This window comes from Talpa europaea (genome assembly GCF_964194135.1).
Source record: "Talpa europaea genome assembly, chromosome: 9".
NCBI classification, from domain to species: Eukaryota; Metazoa; Chordata; class Mammalia; order Eulipotyphla; family Talpidae; genus Talpa; species Talpa europaea.
Window position 1 is genome coordinate 118,043,859 of NC_140076.1, and position 18,886 is coordinate 118,062,744.

Consider the following 18,886-nt stretch of genomic DNA (forward strand, 5'->3'; position numbering starts at 1 on the left):
ACTGGAAGAGAAATTGAAGGAACACTCAGGGCTGTCAGGAGCCCTGGGGGGCCAGCGCCCAGGGAGTCCCTGCAGAAAGCCACCCCGAGCCAGTGGGGGTAAGAACACAGGGCTCTCCTGCGCCCACCCATCTCCAGGGCCCTTCATGAAAAGAGTCCTTGTTCCTGACTTTTTCTTTTGCCCTTTGCCATCCAGCGCCTGACTTGCTGGGGGAGGGGGGAGGGGCAGCTGCGTGGCCCCAGGCGGCCTGGGGGGAACTGCCCCTGCTGAGGGGGCCAGTGAGGAGAAGCCCCGGTGCCGCCACAGGCCCGGGCAGGCAGGAGGCCACTGGCCAGCGCCAGGGCAGAAATCACCCGGTACAGCCTTCTTTGGGGCTCTCTCTTTTGTGGGGGCTCATTGTTGTTGATTTTGAATAACTGTAGACTCTGAAGAGGCCCAGAGACTGTGCACTGGCCTCCCTGCCTGCCTCCCACCTCGCCGGCGCCCGCTGGGTCTGGTCTCCCCAGGGCCTTTAGTTCCTGAAGCTGGTCTGACACTACGGTGGCCACATCCACCCCAACCTCCAGCTCCTGGCTGGGGGGCCCAGCTTCCTGGCCCTGCGGCGCCCCCTTTCCATCTCTCCTACCCTCCACTGCTGGGACCGGCTGCAGGCGCGAGACGCTGCTCCACCAGGGCCACGCCCCTTCCCATGCCCCTTTCCGTGCCCGGCTCCCCGTGCGTCCCTGCGTCCCTGCCCTCCCCGACAATGGGGGGGCCTCGTGAGTTCGCCCTGAGAAGTAGCCCAGGGGCCTCCCCAATCTGGTGTCTGGGACCAGCGGGCGGCCAGCGCGGGACAGCTCAGCCGCTGCGTCCTTCCCCGGCCAGGAGGGGCGGAGACCCTCTCACGGCCACAAAGAGCACCCAGGCCAGCCACCCAAGGCGCCCCGCGGCTGTGTCACCAGCCCCGATACTGTGAGTCTCACCTGGGCCAGCGCCCCAGGCGCACCCCCAGCCGGTTCCCCCTGATCCCCCGTGGCCCCAGCAGCCTCACGCGCCGGGATACATAGTCCCCAGCAGCCACGAGTGGCCCAAGGCTCCGCCAGCCACAGCAAATGTGGATGTTTTATTGGAAAATGTAACTTTTACCAAAAATATTAAATATACATATGTTGCTGCCACAGAATTCCCAAAAATCTATTGTTTCCTCCGTGTGGTTAGTCAGTGAAGAGAAGCTGGGGGAGCAAAGGGAAGGGGTGGAAGCAAACCCAGAGGTGCTTCCCAGCCACCCAGCGCCCGGGGGCAGGTCTCCTCCTTGGGGGTGGGGGTCATGGCCCTGAGCCCCGCCTGGCTCCTGCGGCTGCACCACAGCTCCGGTCTCAGCCCACAAACCCCTGCACCCCCTACGCCCCCGGGGGCGCTGGACCCCACCCCCACCCGGGCAGGGTCACAGGGCCAGAGTTGGGGCGCTGACCCCGTCCTCAGTACAGCGAGGGGTCGAAGACCACGGTCAGCTGGGGCTTCTCCTCCTGAAGGGTCTCCAAGCGGCTCCTCGCCTCCCGGTCAAGGGACATGTCGCACAGCCTGTGGGCGAGTGGACGGGTCAGCCCAGGACAGGGTCGCGCCCCCCCCGCCCCCCGCCCCCCGCCCCCCACTCACTCCAGCCTCCGCAGGCGGCAGCCCGGCCGCAGCAGCGCCTCGCACAGCAGCGCCACGCCCGCGCCGCCCAGGTCGTTGGCGCCCAGCCCGAGGCGGCGCAGGCCCGGCGCGCCGGTCAGCAGCGCGGACAGGTCCCAGCAGCAGCGCGCGGTCAGGCCGCAGCCGTCCAGCCTGCGGGGCACAGGCTGAGCTCCAGGGCCGGGCCCGGCCCCCGCCTGCTCCCCACCCGCCCGGGCGCCCGTGCTCACTCCAGCGTCTGGAGCCCGCAGTCCGGCCGCAGGAGCCCCTCGCAGAGCCGCTGCAGCCCCGCATCCCCCAGCGCGTTGCCCCGCAGGTGCAGGTGCGTGAGGTGCGGGCTGGCGCCCAGCAGCGCGGCCAGGGCGGGCGCACAGGCCTCCGAGGCCCCGGCGTTCACCAGCCTGCGAGCAAGCAAAGGAGTGGAGCTGCGGCCTGGAGGCCCCCGGGGTTCCCGCCCCACAGCCGCCCCGCACGGGTGTCCCCTCCCGGGGAGAGCAGGGCCTGCGCCCTCGTCTGCCCCTGAGGCATCACGCCAGGGAGCGAGGCTGGGCGGTGGCTCTGGGGCAGCGCAGCACGTCCAGTTGGCCCACAGGACTGTCCCTCCTGCAGGGGACTGGGGCACCGTCCTGCCAGGGCCAGACTGTACATCCTCCTGCCTGGCGTCCCCTAGCGGGCGCCCCACTCCAAGCTTTAAGGGATCTCAGTACCCACGAGAAAGAGGAACGCACACCCTGGGCCAACGCCCTCCCCAACCCCCCCAGCTCCCCAACCCCACAGTCCAGGCTGGCAGCACCCCACGCTGTTGCTCTTTTTAATTTACTAGCGGCCCCTCTTGTGTCACGGGGGTAGGGTTTATGGAGTGTTTGCGGGGTGCTTGGCTGTGGGGCGACCTTAGCCAGGGTCGCGCACAAACCCTATCACAAGCTCTGCGTGCGGAAAATCGCAGGTCAGCGCAGTCACTTGGGGGCAGCAGGGGCACTGGGCAGACGCGGGGCGGGAACCCGAGGCACGGGGTCGGCGGCCAGTCAGCACTCCGGCCCCACAGCCCAGCTGACACCTGCGTGGCTCCGTCCTGGGCCCACAACCCGCCTCACAGGACAGGCAATGCTTCGAAGCCCGCCCCCCATCTCAGCTGCCCTCCAAGAGCAGCCCAGGGGCACCCGCAGGTGTGTGGACGAGACGCTTCTGCGGACTCATCACAGCAAAACAGCAGCAGCTGCTCAAAGGCATTTACTACGCGGTTAAATAATCTATAGCTGCAACCACCACGAATAGGCTGTTTAGGAAGGAGAGACGGTGACTGCGAGGAGGGGCTGGTGGAGCGGTTGGCAGGCTCCCCAGCAGCCCTGCACGGACGCCCCAGCAGGGGCCCAGAGGCTGAGCCAGGGTGTGGGCGCCCAGGCCCGGGAGGACCCCAAGGAAGCGCCCATCCGGACCCGACCCCACACTGGCCAGCCCAGGCTGCGCCCCAGACGCCGGTGCGGCGAACTCTTCCTGGAGACCCCCACACCCGCTGCATGCCCTGCCCTCGGCTCCTCGGGAGCCAATGTTGAAGTGACCCCCCAGATGCAGGCCAGCGCCCAGGAAGACTCACCCCAGCTTCTGCAGCCGACATTGTGGGCCTTTCGCTTTCTCACATAAAACTCCAACACCTGCGTCGCCCAGAGCGTTGTCCCCCAGGTAGAGCCCGGTCAGGTGCTCGCTGGTGCTCAGCACAGCCGCCAGGTCCTCACAGCTCGCCGCGGAGAGCCCGCAGCTGACCAGCCTGGCACAGGGGGAGGAGGTCGCGCCACCGCCAGAGAGGCCCGAGCTAGAGTCCTGCCCTGCAGGGGCTCCCCGCATGCGCTGGCCACACCCAGTTCCTCTGGCCGCGCCCTCCCGGCTTCCCTGGACGTGCTGGCCACGGTTAAACACAGGTGACCCTTCCCTACCAATTCTAAGCTGAAGTCGGTTCCGGCGCAAGGCGGCCCTACAGCCCCGCGCCACGCCCAGACCCAGACCCCGCTCCCCAAACTCACTCTGCCCCATCCACGCTGCTGGTGGCGCCCCCTCCCACGCCCCAGCACCCCTGCCCCAGCGCCCCCTTCACCCTGCGTCCCCTCCCGCAGCTTCAGGGCCTCAGCCCCTCCACCCGCCCGCCCCAGCGCCCCCTCCACCTGGCGCCCCCTCCCACGCACCCCTGCTGGGTCCAGCTCTCCAATAACACGCCCAGCGTGTGCTCAGGGCGCTGTGGGCACTGGGCTCCTTGCAAACACCACCCACTTTAATCCCCCCAGTGATGTGGCGAGGGCGGTGCTGCTGGGGTGTGGGGGCCGCCCTATCCTGCCCTGCCAGATCTGCACTTCTCCCCGGCCTGGCCATCGCCAACAGGGTGTGCCCCCTCTGCTCGCCCAGCTCCCCACTCCCGGGCACAGACTGCCCCACAGCCCGCTCCACCATGGACAAGACCGAGGTGGACAGCCCAGCCCCCCGCAGACTCACCAGAGCTTCCTCAGGCCGCAGGACGGCTGCCGCAGCCCCTCACACAGCCGCCGCACCCCTGCATCCCCCAGCACATTGTGGCTCAGGTCCAGCTCCACCAGCGGGCAGGGGCCGCCAAGCACGGCCGCGAGGCTGGGGCCGCAGAGGTGGGAGAGGCCGCAGCGCCCCAGCCTGGGGCAAGCACAGAGCAGGTCAGAGGGCACCAAGGGTGGGGCGACGAGGCCACCTTTGGGGGGCCCAGGACCAGGCTCGGGCGCGCAGGGCCTGCCGGACAGCTCCCTCCAGTGGGGGCACTGTCCATGCCCCCGGGTCCTGCCCCCTTGGCAGTCTGGCTGGTGCCCCCTCCCCCAAGGCCGGCGTGCAACCCCTCCCCCCGCACTCACCACAGCCTCTGCAGGGCGCAGGCGGGGTCCTGCAGCGCCTCACACAGCACCTGCACCCCAGGGTCTCCCAGCGTGTTGTCACTCAGGTCCAGCTCAGCAAGGCTCGGGTTGGCGCTCAGCACGGAGAAGAGGCCCCGGCACACACTGGGCGTGAGGTGGCCATCCAGCGTGCTGGGTAGGGAGAAAGCAGGACGAGCTCGGAGCAGCCCTGGGCACAGAGGGGCCGGGACTGGCTGCCTGGGGTTGGAGGGGTGGGGGCAGGAGCTGTGACGCCCCCCCAGCCCCTACCATCTCCCCTGCCCATGCGTGCCCGAGGCCCCACCCCTCAGAAGGCAGCCAGCCAGGTGTGGGGCCCCCGCGAGCCCCAGAGCAGCCGCCTGTCCCTCCCGGTCCCAGCACCAGGCCTGGAAGCGCCGCTCACCCACATGGTCCTCGGCCCAATGTGGCCAGAAAACGCCTCTGGTGTGCGGGAGGGAGGGCGCCTCCCCCGGCCTCCTGCTGGCCAGGGCCACCTGTGGGGGGTCACGGCCGCTCCCCACATGCATCACCTGCAGGCGGCCACACACACACCCCCTTCCCTGGCCCAGTGTCCCCCACACGCCCCTCAGACCCCCAGCCCAACCCTCTGCCAAGCCTGTCGCCGTCCCTCGCACTCCCGCAGGGCCCACCGAGCCATCACCCGGGAAGCCCCGCGGGTCCTGGGCCAGTGGGGCCATCTCTGGTCCCCGCACAGGCTGAGCGCCGAGGCCCGGTCGTCCAGCCGTCGTGGCTGTGGTCCAGCACCTGTCCTCGGCCCGTCCCCTCCCCTCCTCCCGCACGCCAAGGCCCAGGGGCCCGACCAGGAGGGGCGGCGGTGCCGGCAGGGCCACGGGGAAGGGCAGTGGGCAGCGGGGCAGTGGAGACGGCAGGGAGGCCCCTTCCTGCCCCAGCCCCAGGCCCACTCCTTACTGGTGGGGAGAGGCTGCCCACGGGCCCCGAGGGACGCAGGGCTCCGGGCCCGGGGTCCCAGCTGCGGCTGCCTTCTCCTGGGGCTGGGCGTGCAGCACCCGCAGGGACAGCGAAGTCAGGCTGCAGCTGTGCTGGATGCAGAAGGAGGACACCACGTGGTCCATGCGGGTAGACAGGTGGAGCTCAAGCCGGGGGAAGTGGCCCATGGCCCGCTGCACAAAGGCCCCCTCCTGCACCTCGTACAGGCAGTACAGCAGCTCCAGCTGGCTGGGTGGCACCTGCAGCCGCTTGGCCGGCGCCTTGGCCTGCAGCCAGGCCAGCAGCTCCTGCCTGACCTGCTGGGAGATCCTGCAGCTGAGCTTCTTCTCCAGGTAGGAAGCCCGCTCCTGGTTCACCAGGCCGAAGAGGAAGCGGACCACAAAGATCAGGTACCCCTTCTCGAACTTGCCGTAGCTCTCGAGGAGAGTGGTCACGTCACGGGCTGGCAGCCGAGCGCAGCGGGAGCCCGGGGCACCCCCCTCGTCCTCCAGCAGGTAGTACATGGCGGCGAAGAACTCCTGGAACGTCATGTGCACGAAGCTGTAGAGCTTCTCGCAGTCCACCTCCCTCTGGAACAGGTTCATCCGCAGGAAGCCGGACACATCAGCCCGCTGCAGGCCGTGCTCCCGGAGGTCGCCGTCCTCGAACAGGATCTTCTGGTTCCAGATGCCATCCGCGGCCAGCGAGCAGAGGCCCCGCAGGGTGGCGGCCACCCGGGGCTCGCGGCCGGCCACTTGCGGCTGCAGCAGGCTGGACAGGAAGAAGGTGTACACGGCGGTGGTGGTCTTGGACGCCTGCGCCAGGCCCGTGCCACTGTCCATCTGCTGCTGCAGCCCGGTGCACACGATCCAGCAGACCAGCGGGATGAAGCACATGGCGAACAGCACCTCGTTGTCCCGCGTCAGCCTCAGGGCCGCCTGCGCCCGCTGCGCATCCGGGAAGAACTTGAAGAAGTACTCTTCCCGCCCAGCCTCGGAGAAGCCCAGGATCTCCACGTGCCGGGGCCGGTCCAGCAGGTGCTGCAGCTTCTCCAGGGCCACAGGCCGGGTGGTGACCAGAAGGCGGGCCTCGGGCAGCAGCCGCTTGCGGATAAGGCTGCTCAGGAGAACATCCCCGCGGACCGCGCACCGCCAGTCGGTGCAGAGCGCCTCGCTGCGCTCATCGAAGGCACCCTGCAGCTCGTCGAAGCCGTCCAGCAGGAAGAGGACACGGGCAGGCCTGCTCAGGATCTGGTCCAGTGGGGGGCAGAGGCCGGGGCAGCAGCCGCGGACCAGGTCCCCCAGACTGCGCTGGGCCCCCAGGCTCACCTCCCGGCAGTGGATATAGAACAGGTAGTCGAACCGGCCCTGGTAAAGCCTGCCAGCTGCCCAGTCCAGCATGACCTTCCTGGCCAGCATGGTCTTCCCGATGCCGGCCGCACCCTGGAACACCACAGTCAGCACCGGCTCGGGGCACCACGCGTCCGGCTCGAATAGCAGCTCCAGCTGGGTGGCACTCATGGGCCCGTCAGGCACCTGGGCCCAGGCCCGGCCCATGGCCAGCAGCTCATGCTCGCGCTCCCGCTGGCTGCGGTGGCCCTGGGCCAGACACAGCCGGGTGTAGCGCTGGCCCAGGTCCACGGTCTCCCCGAGGCGCGCATTGCGGTCCTTGAAGCAGCGGAACCGGCTGCGCACGTGCCGGGCGTAGGTCTGGCGGAAATCTGCGGGGCAGGGAGGGCCTGCTGAGCGACACAGCCCAGGATGGGTGCCCAGCATCCCTGGGGCCCAGACCCCTCACCTGGCAAGCGGAGGAGCCAGTGCCCCTGCGTGGCCCAGGCTGGCCGGCAGCCCCATCCTGACGTCTGCCTCACGGCCTCCTCCCCTTTTCCCGGGGCTTCGGGGCCCCGCCTAGACAGGGGGCCCTCAGTCCCGGTTCCCAAGGCCACTCCCCCTGAGGGGCAGAGGTACATGGTGGTGAGCCGCCCCCAGCGCCCCAACCCAGCCACGCACCTTTCTTTCTGCAAGTGGAAATCCTGGAGAGGAAGCCTAGCACGCCCACCCACTCGTCCTCCAGGCAGTCCTCCTGGCACGTCATGGGGGCCAGGTCCTGGGCCGCCCCTGGAGAGGAAATGGCACAGTGAGCCGGGGCTCCCGACACCACCCCCCACCTGGAGTTGGCAGGGAGCCGCGCCAGGGCTGCCAGGTGGTGCGGCGCAACCCAGCGACTTCCGCGCCCTCGGCCAAGGCCGGCCTCCCCCACCTGCCCCACTGGACCCTCTGGGGAGTCTCTCCCAACAGCCCAATGGCAGACGCCGCACCCGAGGCTGCTCGCGCTCGGGCCTCAGCAAGGCCCCTATGCCCTGCCCTGCCCTGGCCTGCCCTGGCCCGGCCCTGCCCTTCCCTGACCCGGCCCTGCCCTGCCCTGCCCTGTCCTGGCCAGGGAGCAGCTGCCAGGCGCCTGGGCACAGGGTCGCTGCAGGGAGCCCCAGGAAGGAGTCCCCTGGCCCCAGTGGCCTGAAGGCACCTGGAAAGAGGGCGCTGCATCCCTCCATCTTCTCCCAGCGTGGAAGAGGAAGACGCCAGAGGAAGCTGGGGACACAGGCCCACACGGAGGGCAGTGCCCGCAAGCCATGGCACAGTGAGCACGGGACACGCCGCATCCCCACCGCAGGAGCCCGCTCGGAGGCTGCAGGGCCTTCCCCAGAGACCAGCAAGCAGACCCCCACATGCTCGGAAACCGCCTCTGGCGCCAAAAGAAAAAGCCCCAAAGCGGGAAGGTGATGTGTGGGGGCGCCCGCACCCTGGGCATGGGGCCGCAGCTGGGGCGTGGGTGGCCCCAGGACTCTGGGCTGTCCCCCAAGGAGCAGAGGGCAGGGCCTGGCTGCGCCCGTCCATGACCAAGGAGCCGGCCCGACTCCTCGGAGCCCAGCAGGCAGCGTGGGTGGAGACGCCGGGTGTGTTCATGTGTGCGCGTGCATGTGTGTGTGCACGTGTGTGTGTGCATGCGTGTGTGCACGTGCACACATGTCTTAGGGGCTGGCCGAGAGGACGGTCCAGTAGCATGGCACTCAGGCTCACACACCCGGGCAGGGCCAACGCCTTGGGGGCTCTGCCAAAGGAGGGACAGCATGTGGCCCGTGGGCGATGCTCAGGACGCCCCAGAGCAGAGGACGCCCCGAGCCCCAGCACAGGCCCCGCTGGTCCAGGCGCCAACCTGCCAGCCCCATGGCAGCCGGGAGCTTCCGTTCCATGGACACAAGACCGCCCTGGAGTCTGGCCGGCCAGCCCCACGCGGGAGCCCACTCACCCCACACAGGCTCGTCCCTCGCGGCCCTGTCCTGCAGGTCCCTCCTGTTGATGGCAGCAAAGACCCGCAGGGCCGTGCTCCAGGCCCTGCGCTCCCCGTGGAAGTCGACCATCAGGGTGGCCAGGTCGGCAGCGTCAGCGGTCTGGGCCCGGCCCCGGGGGAGGCCACGGTGGCCCCGTTCTGCAGGCTCGTCCTCCAGGTGCATCTTGAACTTCTTGAAGTCGGCATGGTCCAGCTCCTCCAGGAGGCCGGCCAGCCTGCAGCGCACGCTCGCCATGGCCAGCAGCGCTCCCACAGGGGAGAAACAGACTTCACAGAGATCCCCGCCCCGTCAGCGACCACAGGCATGAAACCCCAAGCTCCCCGGGTATGAGGTAGGGTCCCTGGGGGACAGACAGGTCCAGCGCCGCCTCTCCCCGGAGCCAGAAAGGGCTGCCCGCGGCCTCCCCACCCTCCCAAGACTCAGTGTCCTCCTCTGCAGATGGCAGTGTGGAGGATGGTGTTGAGTTCCTGCCAACCGCAAGGCTGTGGTTCCTGGTTTCTATTCTGACCCAGGAGGGTGGGCCCAGGGGTTTGGGGAGGTGGGGCCCAGGAGGGGCAGCTTCCCTCCCCTCCAAGGCAGAGCCAACCACTGGGGGCTGCACCCCGGGCCTCGTCCCTGGGTTGGGGAAAGCACCACCTCCCTCTGGGCCCTCAGCGCCCTACGGCCCCCCACCCCCACGCCGGCCTCACCACCCCCAGCCCCCCTTCTGCAGCCCTGGCCAACCCCCGCACCAGCCCCGCTCGCCCCTGCCTCGAGCAGGTTTCCCTCCCCTCAGCTGGACCCAGTCACTCCCCAGGGTGCTTGGCAGACCCGTTGGAGCACAGGCAAGTGTCTCTGCTGCACACACGCGTGTCCCCGCACACACACACACACACGAGCACAATAAACACAACGCCCCAGAGTCCTGGGGATCGCAGGCCTGCTGGCTACAGGAGAGCCCCAGCTGGTTCTGACCCAAGCTGCCTGCCCCTGGGACCCCAGCCCCCAAGCCCCTCCACAGGGCTGGACCCACACACCTCAGCTCAGGAGCGCCCAGAGGAAACTCGGCGGGGCCGTGGCAGCGCCGCCCCAGCAGGCAGGAAGGATGTGGTCTCGGTGCCGAGCGAGCTTGAGTCACCACCAAGGCCGGGCTGCCGGTCACTCAGTGCCCGGCTTCCCGGACCAGGCTGCCCCGGCAGGGGCCACCCCTGCCAGGCCTGACCTCTGGGCCAGGCAGAGCCCCTCAGGGTGTTGGCAGCCCCCAGGCTGCAAGCACCGTGGCCACCAGCACCTCGTCCCCGAGTCCCCTGGGCTGTCACCGCGGAGTCTGGCTCATCCAGGGAGCTGGTCTGGACCCTGCAGGCCCTGCCCTCTGAGCATGCGGCATCCGGGCCTGCAGGGCTGGACAGCGGCCCCACAGCCTGCCTCGGCTCCCCAAGTGCCCCGAGGATGGCCGCGGGCTGGGGCAGGCCCTTCCCTGCGCAGTGACTGACATCTTGGCCTCAGCACTCAGGCTCCGGCCCTCCCTGTCCGGCTGCAGCAACTCATCCCAGGGAACTTAGGGGATGACCCCCAGGCCCAGCCCCACCCCCGGCCCCCACCCAGGGTCCCCAGCACCGACCCCAGCCGGACCACCGGCTCCGTGTTCTCGAGAGCCAAGTGGGGGCGGGGGGCTCACAGCCCCCTGCCTGGAGGGGACGCAGCTGCCCCCCCTCTGTGGCCATGGCACCCCTGACACCAACACAGGGCCTGAGTGCCAAGTGCCGGCGCGGGGCGCGGGGTGGGGCTGGGCGAGTGGCTGCGGACCCCCAGTCTGTCAGCAGTGGGGCAGCGGCAAATCCGGGGGCGCCCACAGGAGGGGAAAGGCCCGGCTGTCCTTGAGCACCGCGGCCACAGCCTGCGCGCCGACCTGGAGTAGCCGGAGTGTCCGGGAGGGGGCAGATCCCTCAGGGATCGGGAAGGTCCCTCCCCTGCTGTCCCCCGCAGCACCCAGGAACCCTCACAGAGCAAGTGTGTCCCCGCGGGAGCCAGCACAGGCGCCCGGCACCCCAAAGCCAGCCCCCACGGCAGGCGGCACATGATGCCCTTGCAGGACACGGGACACGACGCTCCTGGCCTGAGGGGCCGTCCGCACGGCCCACTGGCCCTCTCCCCAGGGGGCCGAGACACAGGGCAGGCCAGCCCGGGAGGACACGGGGCCCTGGGAATGGTGAGGCCGAGGGGGGCCCCAGCTGCGAGGGGGCCGGTGCCCACCAGCGGGGAGCGCCAGGGAGAGGGGCGGGCTGAGGGGCCTGCAGGACTGGTGGGGGGAGGGGCGGAGCCGGGGTTATGCACCCCGCTGCCCTGGGCCCCCCTCCCACGGGCCGGCCCCTCCCCTGCTGTCCAGTCCCAGGCCCCTGCTCCGACCCCGCAGCGGCCCCTGCCGTCCTCAGCTGCCTCCCCTGCCCCAGAGCCCCACAGGCGCCGTCCCCAAAGGAGCTGCCCCACCCCCTGGGCCCTGGGGCGCAGCCTCCGCTGGGCCGAGGACTGGACGCAGAGGCCGGCGGGTCCCCTGGAAGTGGGCTGCCTGGCGAGAGCGCCGGCCGTGCCGTGACCCTGCTTTGCCTCGTCTTTTCTGTGAAGTGCTGGGATTCTGCACCCGAAAGAGAAAGAACGAAACTGGCGGCCGGAGGGCGGGCACCACCTCCGCAAGCCACTTCCTCCCGCTCCCGGCAGGGCCCTCGCAGAGCCCTGCTCCTGGCCAGGGCGGCCCCTGCTCCCGCCTGCAGCTGCTGGTGGGGGCGTGGGTGCAGCCAGCCCTGCGCCCCATCTGGGGAGGGGGGACAAGGCAGGGCCCCGGAAGTCCACAGAGGGGATACTGAGGGCCTGGGGGCCCACTGGGGCGTTCCAGAGACCCCCTGAGGACGGGATGCAGGGGGTGCCCTGTGAGGTACAGGCCAGTGAATTCACCCCCATGGGGAGGTTGGAGAAGCAGATGTGAAGCCCAAGACCCCGAGCCTGCGCCCCAAGCACACCCAAAGGGCCTTCTGGGAGCCCCTCCCCAAATCCAAGCATAGGACGGGGTCCTGGGAGCCTACCGGCCCCTTTGGGTGCAGAGGAGACGAGCTTTGGGGCATGGATGGAGCTCTGGGCGATGCTGCCAGTGAAGGGGGAGGTGGTTGGCCTCGCTTAAGGCCAGACAGGCAAGGAAGCGAGGCTGTGAACCTTGGACACTCGGGGTGGGAGGCTGGGGCGGGGGCTCGTGGGGGACGGGAGGAGGGGGAATCACAGGGCCTGGAGATGGGGCTGTGCCCATCTGGGAGGATAAAGTTCACGCCCCCAAAGTACACAGTTGTATCAATGAGCGAAAATCAATGAAATCTAAGAGCTTTAAAATACCAACCCCCTTCTGCCCAACGCCTGCGTGACCCCCAGGCCCGAGGCAGCCCCGGCTCTGGGGGCCGCACGGCCTCACTGCGCTGGGACCAGAGCCGAGAGAAATGTTAGATAAGCTCGGTTTATTTTATTTTTTTAAATATATTATTATATTGCTTTTTTTTCCCCCCAAAGATTTATTTATTTATTTATTTATGCAAGCACTGGGGACAGTCAGAGGCGCGGGAGGGTGAGAGAATTCACCAGAGCCAGAGCGGAAAACAGAACAGGCAGACTGATGAAGGACACTGCTGAGGGGAGCGGTAGGCGCCAGGAGAGGTCTGCGCGCCATGTGGGGCCCTCGCTGGCGGCCGGGGATCGAACCTGCGCTGCAGAGGCTGAGGGCAGCTTCGCAACCCAGCGCTCAACCGCTGCGCCACCGGGGAGGTCCAGCTCAGTTTATTTTATAGTAACGATAATAGGCACGTGAACCAAGGTAACGTTTTCTTGCAAAAACAACCCTTTCCCAAACAGGCAAGATTCGGGGTCACATCAGCGTCACATCGGGGTCACGGTGGCAGCCAGGGCAGGGTTCCCCCACCTGAGGAGGCAGAAGGGCCAGGCCCAGGAAGAACACCCCCCACAGTTCCCAGCACATCCCTGCCAGCCCGCGGCTCCCTCTGGGATCTCAGGGGCGCTGGGGTTGGGGGGGGCGGCTCACGCGGCACGGATGCAGCCGCACCTGGGACGGGAGAGACCGCTGCACCCGGCCAGGAGGCGGCCACCAGTCGCCGTGGGACGGAACCGGGCCTGGCGCACACAGACTCGTCCCATGTGCTCACCCAGGCACAGGGGACGGCGACCCTGGCAGGGCACGTAATTCACAGTTGAGGGGCCTGCTCGGGGATAGCCTCAGAGAGGTTTCCGTGCAAACACCACCTGCACGCACCTGCACACACCTGCACACACCTGTACACATGCACCTGCACGCACCTTCATGCACCTGCACACACAAACACAAACTGCAGAAGCACAGGAAACCCTAGGTTTTGGTCGCAGCCTCTACCCCAAGCCTGCCCACAGGGCCCCTGGGTAAAAGGTGTACCCCAAGGTCTCTGAACAGGTGCAGGTGTGGCCGGAAAGTCACACACTCGCTGTACAGGGAGCTGGGGCAAGCGACAAGCACTCACACACACAGGGTCAGCGGATAAACATTCGCTAGTTTTGTGGTTTATTTCCCCCTTACAACTCTAAGCCAAAGGACTCCCCTCCCCTGGGGCGTCCCCTCCAGGGGCCTTTCAACCCCAAATGCAGGAGGAGACCAGGAAGAGGGGGAGAGGGGAGGAGAGCAGAGCCGGAGGCGGAGGCTGTCCCTCCACGGCGCAGAGCCAGCAGGCGCCACAAGAGGGCGCCGGAGACCTGCTGCCTGGGCTGCCTAGCCCAGTCAGAAAGGGGGTGCTGCCGCCTGGGAGCATGACACCAGGGCTCCCCTGGCACGTGTCGGCTCACTAGGGCACAGGGACTGGGGGGCCAGGTGAGGGGCAGGAATCAGAGTGGAGGGATAGGGTTCAGGGACTGGGGGGACCAGGGAGTGGGGCTCAGGGACAGAGGGACAAGGGACCGGGATAGGGACGGGGAGCCAGGGACCAGGGTGCGAGGGCAGAGCCAGGGCGTACCTCCCAGCAGTCGCCCCCAACCCCGCCACGCAGACCCCCCTCCCCAGTCAGCCCCTGGCAAGGGGCCAGGGCGCGCTGCCGGCGGGCACAGAAACCCACAGACCCGCGCCGCCCCTCTTGGGGCAGATGCATCTGAAGTTGGCAAATCGTCAAGGTTCCTGTAAGCTGAAAACACACAGCTGGGGCCACGTCCCAGATCATGGCGTCACCCACCAAGAAGTGACACAGTCGTCTGTCCCCCCCTCCCCGCTCAGAACAGGCCCCCAAGACGTGCCCTGGCTGTGGGCGGTGGGGAGCGAGAGCCAGCGCCCCGTCACTGTCCAGGAAGCCTGGAGGCTGCAGACGCCAGGCCACAGCATCGCCCCTGAGACAGGCACTCTGCCCCCCGCAGTAGAAAGGGGTGAGGAAGCTGGGGAGCGCCAGGAGCCCCCGCTTTCTGACCCTCTTCAGGGCACAATGCAGGTTGTGCACAGGCTGCTGTAAGAACTGGGGGGCGGGGGCAGAGTGCCCTCCTCTCAGTGGGGCGTGGGGCCTCTCCTCCCCACCCGCAGGGCCCGGGTCACCTTCCCGCATAGAAAGTGGCACCAGCAAGGCCTGGACAGAGCCCCCCACTCCGCAGGGCCCGCCCCGCACCCAGCACAAGGCTTGCACAGACCCCGCAGGCCACTGTCCAGGCTGAGCGCGCGACTCGGCCTGTGACTTGGGTTCGCATGTTGACCAGAACCCCCGCGGTGTGTGTGCTGAAGGCCCGACAGCCCGGCTGTGGGGGGATGCGTGCTGGGCCCAGGGCGCAGGGTCTGCTTCCCCCTCCGAGCCCCCCCTTCAGCCTTTGGGGTTCCCCCTCAGCACTCCCCCTTCCCTTGCTCACTTGCCCCCTCTGCACTCCTGGGGCATCTCACGGCGGGCTGAGTGGAGGACTCGGCTCAACGCAGGAGGCCCCGCAGTGACCGGTCACTCTTCCGCACCTCTGCCTCCCGCTGGGATGGGCGGCACTTCCTGCTCCCCATAGAGCCCCGAACCAAAGCTGGTCCTGGAGGGGCCTCCTCCTGCGCTTGGCAGGCCCCTAAGATGGAGGCCAGCGGCAGGAGGATCAGGGAGGCTGCTTGGACTGGACTCTCCCTCCAGGCAGACCTTGAGAAACGAGCCCCAAGAAATGCCAAGGCCTGACCCCCAGCCTCCATCTCTGCTAAAAGCGGAGACCTGCGGCCACACAGGCCCAGGGGAGCCCCAGGAGAACCCCAGGGGAGCCCCAGGGAGGGGTGGGGGTGGCGGGGGTGGTCCAGGCTTAAGGAAAGGTCCTTTGGTCCGCAGCTCCCACACTAGATCTTTCCCGAAGCCCCAGTGGGAAGAATGAGAGCAGGGGGAGGCCGAGGCCCCCAGGCCCGGCGCAGGGACAGGGTTGGGAGGGAGGTCTGGGGCCAGTGGCCACCCGTCTTCCCCTGGAGGCGCGGCTCCGGCTCCAGGCCCCGTGCCCAGCCGGCCCCAGGCTTCCTGCCCCCAGGCGGCACCGCGGGAGAAACCAAACTTCTGTCGTGCAGCTCCCTCTCCTGAGGCCTTCCCAGGAAAAGGCTCTGCTCCTCAGGTGCGCAAACAGCCCCCATCCTGGAGAGAGGTGAGGTCCTGCCCAGGCCGTCTCAGACGCTGCCTGGCGGGGAGCCCCGGGCTTGCCTCATCCCAGGGCAGGAGGGGCTGCCTCCATTCACCTTGGGGAGTCCACCCCAGAGAGTCCAGCCCAGAGAGAGGCACCCACTTCCCTGCCTGCCGAACTGACCGGCTGACTGCGGAGAAGGCCCCGTCCAGCGCCCCTCCAATCAAGACCAGCGGGCAGCGGGCGGGCCTGGAAGAGGGTCCGGGGCTTGCGGGGAGGGCCTGCGGCTCTGGAGACCCAGCTCGCCCATCCACGGGGCCCGGCCCTGTCAGAGTCTGCACTGGGCAAGAAGCAGCGTCTCCAAGGAGCTCCAAGAGGCGGTGCGAGCCGGCGGGAGGCGGCGCAGGACACAGGACGCGGCTAAGCAGAAAGAGGCTGCCGGGGTCTTCCTGGCAAGTCTGGCCCGGCACCCACTCCTGACCTCCCCCCGCTGGGGCCCCCGAGCTGCAGGTGCCCCAGTCCTGGCCTCGCACACCACCTCCGGGCCGGGGGCAGGCCCTCGCTCCCCAGGTCCCAGCAGGCCCCAGGCGCCTGCCCTGCAGGGGGTCACCCCACCTATTGCAGCTCTGGAGCTCATGGCCGCCTGGCCCCTCGCGAACAAGCAACGTGAATGACCAGCGTAAGGCCAGCGGGGGAGGGGCCGCAGCGAGCGTGTGAGCATGGCGGGCCGGGCAGCGCATGGGCGGGCGTGGGTGCAGGTGCCAGGTGCTTGCGGGTGCTGGGTGCTCCTAGGTGCTGGGTGCTCGCGGGTGCTGGGTGCTCGCGGGTGCTGGGTGCTCGCGGGTGCTGGGTGCTTGTGGGCGCTGGGTGCTCGCGGGTGCAGTCTGGCCGCGTGCCCAGCTACCTGAGCCCCTGATGCTGCAGGGCGAATGAGGCAGACTAGGTGAGCCTGAAGACACTGATCCTTCTCGGAAATGGCCCTAGCCGGATCCCCGGGGCCCCAAGGAGCGACCCAGGAGCTCTCCGCGCTCCTCAGCTGTCCCTAGGGCCAGGGCTCTGTGTTCCCGCCCCGAGGCAGCCGCTGCCCCCAGCACCACCCGCCTGCTCTGCCAGTATGCAGGCCCAGCGGACCCTCCGGCCCAGCCCTGCTGCTGCCTTCACGCGGTGGGCGACGCGTCAGTGCCCATCCAGCTGCCCCAGCACTGCCCACCCGCCCACTCTGCCCGCTGCCCAACCCCACGCCCAGCTAGCTGTGACCCCAGGTGCCCCCAGGGCCGCCCCTGTCCTGCAACTGGCCGCGTAGGGCACCGCCGTGCGCAGCATCTCCTTCTGGAAGGCCAGCAGGTGGGGCTGCCGCGGGGATGCTGAGGACGTTGCCCCACTCGCCCGCCTCAGCCCCAGGGCAGAGCCAAAGGCCCTGGCAAAAGCAGGCGTGAGGGGCTGCTGGGGCGGGCTGTGGCCCTGGGCACAGTGGGGGCCGGATTCCCCACCTGCCCCCCAGCTGCCTGGGGCTGGAGCGCGGCTCTGCGGGGGACCTGGACCCTTGCTGACCTGCACCCGCCCCCTCCCTGCCCAAGGCTCTCCTCCAGGCCCTGCGCCCGGCTGGCTCGGAGAGGAAGGGGCAGCGCGGACCCCGAGCTGGAAAGGGCGCGGGAGGGCTCTCCGGGCCGCGGGAAGGCCTTGCCCAGCCGCCGCTTGGGGGGCGCCGCCGCCCCGACTTCCCCTTGGCCCAGGTCCTGCGCTGCAGCGTCACCGCGTGTGGCTGAGCTGCGGCTCCAGGCCCTGGTCAGTCAGGAGTGACCGGCCCCGTGACCCAGAGCCCAGGGGCGCCTGCCGGCGGTGGGGGTGACCGGCCGAGCCTCCAGGGCGGCCCCGGCTCCCACACTCAGACCCCGCCGGCGGGGGCGTCCCTGCTGGGGCCACCTCGGCACAGCCCCGCGGCCCCCGGCTTGAGTCTGGGTCCTGGGCGGTGCGCCCTGGGAGCGGCCTGGGCTCCCCGACCTCAGGGCTCTGGGGGTCGGCGCTGCGCGCCCGCGGGGGCGGCCCTTCGCCCACCCAGCCCGGGGGGGCTCCCGGGACCGCGGGCGGGGCGGGGCGGGGCGGGGCGGGTCCCGGGCGCCGCCCCCCACCCCACCCCGCCCCACCCCGCCCCGCCCCCGCCCCGCGGGCCGCAGCCGCAGCCGGACGCCGGGCGGGCGGGCGCGCGCGGGGCGGGGCGGGGCGGGGCGGGGCGGGCGCGCGGCCGGCCGGGCCGGGGGTGTCGGATGTCACCCCCCGCGCACACCTCGGCCGGGGGGCGGGAGCGAACCACTGAGATGCGGAGACCTCCGCGGTCCTAGAGCGGAGCAGGAAGTGTCCCGGGGGCGGGCGCCGGGGCTCCGGCCTTTCCTCCCCGCGCGTCCGGCGGGCTCGGCGGCCAGGCCTGCGCCAGGGACGCGGTGAGTGGCCGCCGCCCGCGCCCGCGCCCGCGCCGCCCGGAGGATGCGGGGCGCCCGCCCCCGCCGCCGCGGGAGCGCCCCCCGCTAGGCCGCCGCCGTCCCGCGCCCGGAGCCGGTGAGGCCCCCCCGCGGGGCCGGGGCGGGCGCGGGGCCGGCGGGCCTGGCGCGGGCGCGGGGCCGGCGCGCGGGGCCCGGCGGGGGCGGACGGGCCCGGACGGGCGGCGGGACGGGGGCGGCGCCGGGGGGTCCCGCGGCCCCGCGCGCGGAGCCGCGCCCCGAGATGGAGCCGGGACCCCCGCCCGCCCCGCCCGCCCCGCCCGCCCCGGAGCTTGGGGTGCCGGGGCCGTTCCGGGCGGGGGGCCGGGCCTCGCCCCCCGCGCGCCCCTCCCCTGCGCCCCGGCCCGCTGGTGTGCCCCTGTGCAGGCGGCTGGCGCTCCCGGGCAGAAGGGGTGCCCCGAGCCCCCCGCGGGCGCCCGCTGCGGCGGGGGTGGCGCTTGGAGGAGCCCTGGCCGGAGAAGGGGCGAGGCGGGCGAAGGGCGAGCGCCGCCGCCTGTGCTCACCTCCGCCAGACCTCGCAGGTGTCCGAGAGGCCGCCCTCGGGGTGAACTCCCCAGGCCCCCACCCCAGGGCGGACCCCTCGTGTCTCTGAGGCCCGCCCCCCGTCTTTGTGTTCCAGCTCGGTTGGTCAAGGTCTCGAGGGCCAGGACAGTGGCCTGGGAGCCTCAGGAGAGCGGCCTGCGGGGCCCTCCGTGGGGGCCGCTCCAGGAAGGTACCCGAGCGCCTCCCTCCCCCCGGCCCCTGCATGCGGCCCGGCGGGACCCCAAGGCGGGACCCCAACCGCTGCGTCCAGTTCCAGCCGGACGCTGCCTGGGGCCCTGGGAGGGCCCCGCCTGTGTGGGAGGGCTCACCCCCAGGGGCTCACCACCCCAGATACTCCACAGGAGACCGGACGTTGAAGCCAGCGATTTCTGTTTGGAAATAGGGCCGTCTTCTGCTGCTGACCCCCGTCAAATCCCATC

The 18,886-nt window shown here is 70.0% G+C and overlaps 1 protein-coding gene across 1 annotated transcript; it reads right to left on the reverse strand.

The window, feature by feature from the left end:
* Positions 1-1,457: 1,457 nt before the first annotated feature.
* On the reverse strand, positions 1,458-9,066 carry NLRP3 (NLR family pyrin domain containing 3; the record flags this gene model as incomplete). Its single annotated transcript, XM_084242552.1, has 9 exons — positions 1,458-1,560; positions 1,636-1,806; positions 1,884-2,054; positions 3,248-3,418; positions 4,135-4,305; positions 4,518-4,688; positions 5,466-7,203; positions 7,493-7,600; positions 8,790-9,066. 9 exons carry the CDS (start codon positions 9,064-9,066, stop codon positions 1,458-1,460), a joined length of 3,081 nt encoding a protein of 1,026 aa, XP_084098678.1.
* Between the last annotated feature and the right edge of the window lie 9,820 nt (positions 9,067-18,886).